This window comes from Notamacropus eugenii, chromosome 5, assembly GCF_028372415.1.
Source record: "Notamacropus eugenii isolate mMacEug1 chromosome 5, mMacEug1.pri_v2, whole genome shotgun sequence".
Taxonomy (NCBI): domain Eukaryota; kingdom Metazoa; phylum Chordata; class Mammalia; order Diprotodontia; family Macropodidae; genus Notamacropus; species Notamacropus eugenii.
The window spans coordinates 68994294-69000293 of NC_092876.1; the positions used below are offsets into that span (position 1 = coordinate 68994294).

Here is a 6000-nt window from a genome sequence, read left to right on the forward strand (position 1 = left end):
AGCCTTCTGCTTTCAAACTGGTCAAAGTATTACAGATTTTTACATTTGACAGATAAGGAAGCTGAGGCTTCAGAAGTGAAGTCACTTGGTTGCAGTGAGAGAACCTAGGTTTTGAATACTAGGTTAGTTGATGTCCATCTTGCCAGCCATTATGTAGCACTAGGCTGGGCATGGTATGGAGAATAACCCAGAGAATGGCCCTGCCTTCAGTGAACCAGAACCACCCACAGAGAACCAAGTAAAGGCAAATCCATATGGTAAACTACATGCACAGGGTATCCCCAAAGTTCTACTGTTACATAATATAAATGTTTTTATACATATATACTTACAAATATTAATATATAAATAGTTTTAAGCTATTAAAATGGCACTAAGACTTTTGAAATATATAATATATATGAAAAATATGTCATATACATGATATATATGAAACACATATGTTATATACATGAAACATGTAAGTACATATTTATATTTTATAATAATAGTTTTAAGCTGCTAAAACTCAAAACTGTATTAAGACTTTGGGGACATATTGTCCACATGCATATACATACACATGCACATATGTATATATACATACCCATATATGTACATACACACAACAGTTGGGAGTTTGGATCAGAAGACCTGGCTTCTAAGCTAGGGTCTAACCGTTACTATATCTATGACTTTCAGCAAGCCACTTAACCACTCTAGGTCACAGTATTCTTATTTGCAAAATGAAGAAGTTAAATTAAATTTCCTTCTAAAGTCCCTTCCAGTGCTAAATCTTATAAAAATATTGGATCAAGAAAACATTTAGTGTGATGAGATAAAACCTAGGAGAAGAGCAATGGGAGCTCTGTCCATAGTGGGAAAGAATTCAATTTTGGGAGTCATGGTGAAGAAGCCAAGGGTGGGGAATGGGGAAGGGGGAAGAGGGAGATTTTCCAGGAGTGGTTTGATAGGAAGGAGATAGCTCAAATGAAGGAATGATGTGAGCAGATAGAGGAGGAGTGTGGGGTTGAGCCAGAGAGGAGTAGAAGGGGTGGACTTGGGTAGGGAGACATGGCAAGGGAGGGGAGGGGGGTGGAGTGTTGTCAGGGGGTAGAGATGAGGTAGAGGTCTTTTCGCTGCAAACTCCAAGTCTCAGATATATGTACCACCTTGATTATTCACCTTCTTAGGGGCTGGTACAAAGAATAAGAAATCTGCTGAAGATTCTGACCATGACTACGAGAGCCCTGATGAGGAAATCAAGCAAACCATCAAGATGATGGCAGAGACCATACTTCCCTACTGTGCCAACAACTATAAGTATCTAGATGGCTTTAGTTCAAACAAAACATTCAGATGATGGATGAAGCCAGTGCTTCCCTACAAGGTCTGAGAGAGTAAGGACTCCAAACAAAAATGACAACTCCACCAGCTTCCCCTTGTTCCTAGGTTTCCAGCTCAGAACCAGCATGGGAGTGGGGTGAGGGGAACAGTTCCTGACTCAGAGATCCAGACCCTACACACTACTGTCCTCCATTCATCTCCATACTCCCATGCTCCTGAGCTCCAGCTCCCACACTAGGCTTCTGATCACTGAAGGTTCACTCTATCCAGTCCAGCCCAGGACCACACTGCTGTCACTCTCTTGGCATCTTCATGCCATCCTGCCCTGGTGTACCCCACGTCCTTTCCAAGCCTTGTTCTGGCAACAGTAATTAAATCATCACTACCATTCCTAGAATCGGGTATATCAATCAATGGTCCTCTGATTTCACCCACCATCACTATGGTCAAAACAGCTGAGCCAAAACACCTTTCCCTGCCCATCACTCCCACGTGTATATTGTCTTCCCCTGTCAGAGGGTAAGGTTCTTCCAGAAACAGAACAATTTATGCAATAATGACAACATGGTAAAGACAAAGAACTTTGAAAAACTTAAAAACTCTGAGTCATGAAAAGGCCAACTACTACTCCCAGGGACTCTTGATGAAGTGTGTCGTCCACCTCCTGACTGGGAGGGAGGTGATCCACTCAGCGTTGGTGTTGAATAAGATAAACTTTTTTTGGACATTGCCAGTACAAGAATTTGCTTTACTTGATCGTGCATATTTGTTACAAGACTTTTGCTTTTCTTTTTCCTTCTCCAATGGGGGAAGTGAGAGGAAAAGAATAGATTTTTAAGTGAAAAAAATTTTAATAAAAAATGAATATAAACTCTTTGAAGGCAGGGACTGTCTTGCTTTCTGTATTTGCATCCCCAGTGCTTATCACAGTACTTGGGAAATAGGTAATGAAATAAATAAAAATAATTTAAAAAACAAAAAGAGGAGGCAAAGGGGATAAAAGAAAGGGGGGAATAAAAGGGAGGATGCATTTAAGAGGGATGGCTTAAGTATAACAACTCTAAGGAGGGTGAATTTCAAAGAAGGGCTTAGAAGAAGAGATAGAGGAGGAGCCAAGATGGCGGAGTAGAAAGATACACATACATTAGCTCTGAACCCACAGCCCATAAAATACCTGTAAAGAAGAACTCCCAACAAATTCTGGAGCTGAAGAAGCCACAGAACAAGTGAGTGGAGGAGATTTCTGTTCCAGAGAGCCCTGAAGAACCAACATGAAAGGTCCGTCGAGCACCGGACCCAGAGCAGAGCCCAGCCCTGCCTTGGCCACGCTGCACCGAGAGGAGCAGATCTCAGCAGGCTTCAGGGATGGAATCTCCAGTGGCCATGTAGGTCCCTCCACCCACAGGTGCCGAAGGTCGGTGAGAGGGTCTCTTTGGCTGGTCGAGAGGGGAATAGGGTGTCCCCATAACTCAGGCCCCCTCTGGAGGCAGCAGCGGAGGTGGCAGCAGACTGGGGCTCCCCAAGCAGACAGGAGCCTGGATCCATTGTTGAAGGTCTCCACATAAACCCCCTGAGGGAACTGAGCCTGTGAGGCGGCCCTGCCCCCACCTAAGCAGCTGAACTTAATCTCACACTGAATAGCAGCCCTGCCCCCGCTCAAAGCCCTGAGGCTGGGAAGCAGCATTTGAATTTCAGACCCCAAGTGCTGGCTGGGAGGATCTGGAGGCGAAGTGGGTGTGAAGAGAATATTCAGAAATCAAGTCACTGGATGGGAAAATGCCCAGAAAAGGGAAAAAAAAATAAGACTGTAGAAGGTTACTTTCTTGGTGAGCAGGCATTTCCTCCCTTCCTTTCTGATGAGGAAGAACAATGCTTACCATCAGGCAAAGACACAGAAGTCAAGGCTTCTATGTCCCAGCCCACCCAATGGGCTCAGGCCATGGAAGAGCCCAAAAAGAATTTTGAAAATCAAGTTAGAGAGGTGGAGGAAAAGCTGGGAAGAGAAATGAGAGACATGAAGTCAAAGCATGAACAGCAGGTCAGCACCCTGCTAAAGGAGACCCAAAAAAATGCTGAAGAAAATAACACCTTGAAAAATAGGTTAACTCAATTGGCAAAAGAGGTTCAAAAAGCCAATGAGGAGAAGAATGCTTTCAAAAGCAGAATTAGCCAAATGGAAAAAGAGGTTCAAAAGCTCACTGAAGAAAATAGTTCTTTCAAAATTAGAATGGAACAGATGGAAGCTAATGACTTTATGAGAAACCAAAAAAATCACAAAACAAAACCAAAAGAATGAAAAAATGGAAGATAATGTGAAATATCTCATTGGAAAAACAACTTACCTGGAAAATGGATCCAGGAGAGACAATTTAAAAATTATGGGACTATCTGAAAGCCAAGATCCAAAAAACAGCCTAGACATCATCTTTCATGAAATTATCAAGGAAAACTGCCCTGATATTCTAGAATCAGAGGGTAAAATAAGTATCCAAGGAATCCACTGATCACCACCTGAAAGAGATCCAAAAAGAGAAACTCCTAGGAACGTTGTGGCCAAATTCCAGAGTTCCCTGGTCAAGGAGAAAATATTGCAAGCAGCTAGAAAGAAACAATTCAAGTATTGTGGAAATACAATCAGGATAACACAAGATCTAGTGGCTTCTATATTAAAGGATCGAAGGGTGTGGAATAGGATATTCCAGAAGTCAAAGGAACTAGGACTAAAACCAAGAATCACCTACCCAGCAAAACTGAGTATAATACTTCAGGGGAAAAAATGGTCTTTTAATGAAATCAAGAACTTTCAAGTATTCTTGATGAAAAGATCAGAGCTGAAAAGAAAATTTGACTTTCAAACACTAGAATGAAGAGAAGCATGAAAAGGTAAACAGTAAAGAGAAATCATAAGGGACTTACTAAAATTGAACTGTTCACATTCCTACATGGAAAGACAATATTTGTATCTCTTGAAACTTTTCAGTATCTGGATAGTTGGTGGGATTACACACACACACACACACACACACACACACACATACACACACACATATAAGGGGAGAGAGAGACAAAGAGAGAGACAGAGAGCACAGGGTGAGTTCAATAGGAAGGGATCATATCTAAAAAAATAAAAGTAAGGGGTGAGAGAGGAATATATTGGGAGGAGAAAGGGAAAAATGGAATGGGGCAAATTATCTCTCATAAAAGAGGCAAGCATAAGACTTTTTAGTGGAGCAAAAAAGAGGGGAGGTGAGAGAAAAAACATGAAGCTTACTCTCATCACATTCGACTAAAGGAAGCAATAAAATGCACACTCATTTTGGTATGTAAACCTATCTTACAATACAGGAAAGTGGGGGAGAAGAGGATAAGCAGGGTGGGGGGGATGATGGAAGGGAGGGCAGTGGGAGGAGGGAGCAATTTGAAGTCAATGCCCTTGGGGAGGGACAAGATCAAAAGAGAGAATAGAAGCAAGGGGGGGCAGGTTAGGATGGAGGGAAATATAGTTAGTCTTACACAACACGACTATTGTGAAAGTCATTTGCAAAACCACACAGATATGGCCTATATTGAATTGCTTGCCTTCCCAAAGGGAATGGGTGGGGAGGGAGGGATGAAGAGAAGTTGGAAGTCAAAGTTTTAGGAACAACTGTCAAGTACTGTTCTTGCTACTAGGAAATAAGAAATACAGGTAGTGGAGTATAGAAAGTTATCTTGCCTTACAGGACAAAAGAGAAGATGGGGACAAGGGAAGGGAGGGATGTTAGAAGAGAGGGCAGATTGGTGATAGGGGCAATTAGAATGCTTGGCGTTTTGGGGCGGGGGAGGGGAGAAATGGGGAGAATATTTGGAACCCAAAATTTTGTGAAAGTGAATGTTAAAAGTTAAATAAATAAATTTTAAAAAATTATTCTCCAATTGATAGTCAAAGGATAAGAATAGGCAATTTTCAGAGGAAGAAATCCAAGCTATGAATGGTCATATTTTTAAAATGTTCTAAATCACTAATAATTAAAGAAATACAAATGAAAGCAGCTTCAGAGTTTCACATCACCCATCAGACTGACAAAGTTGACAGAAGAGGAAAATGACAAATTCTGGAGGGGATGTGTAAAAACAGACACTTTAATGCACTGTTGGTGGAGCTGTGAAACAATCCAGCCATGCAGGAAAATAACATAGAACTAGGCCCAAAAAGGTATTAAAATGTGCATGCTCTTTGACCCAGAAATAGTACTACTTGGTCTGTATCCCCAAAGAGATCAAAGAGATAAGAAAAGGACAAATAGGGAACATATACATACATACATACATATATATATATATTGTAGTAACTCTCCTTTCAGGGGCAAAGGAAGGGAGTCTGAGGGGGTGCCCATCAATTGAGGAGTGATTGAGCAAGTTATGGTATATAAATGTGATGGAATAAATACTATTGTGATATGAGAAATGATGAAGGGGGTGATTATAGAGAAACCTGAGAAGGCTTGTATGAACTGATGGTGAATACACACAAACACACACACACACACACACACACACACACACACACACACACACACACCTCCCTCCCAGGGATGCTGTGAGGATCAAACAAGATAATATCTGTAAAGTGCTTAGCATAGTGCCCAGCACATAGTAAGTGCTATATAAATGTTAGCTATTATTTTTGTTGCT

At 41.4% G+C, this 6000-nt stretch overlaps 1 protein-coding gene across 3 annotated transcripts in view; it reads left to right on the top strand.

The window, feature by feature from the left end:
* Nucleotides 1-2202, top strand: part of THEMIS2 (thymocyte selection associated family member 2) — a 52509-nt gene extending 50307 nt beyond the window's left edge. For all 3 annotated transcript variants that reach the window (XM_072609531.1, XM_072609529.1, XM_072609530.1), the window contains one exon: nt 1173-2202. In XM_072609531.1, the coding sequence (XP_072465632.1) occupies nt 1173-1342 (170 nt within the window). In that variant the 3' untranslated portion in view covers nt 1343-2202. The remainder of the gene's footprint in view (nt 1-1172) is intronic.
* Nucleotides 2203-6000: the final 3798 nt, after the last annotated feature.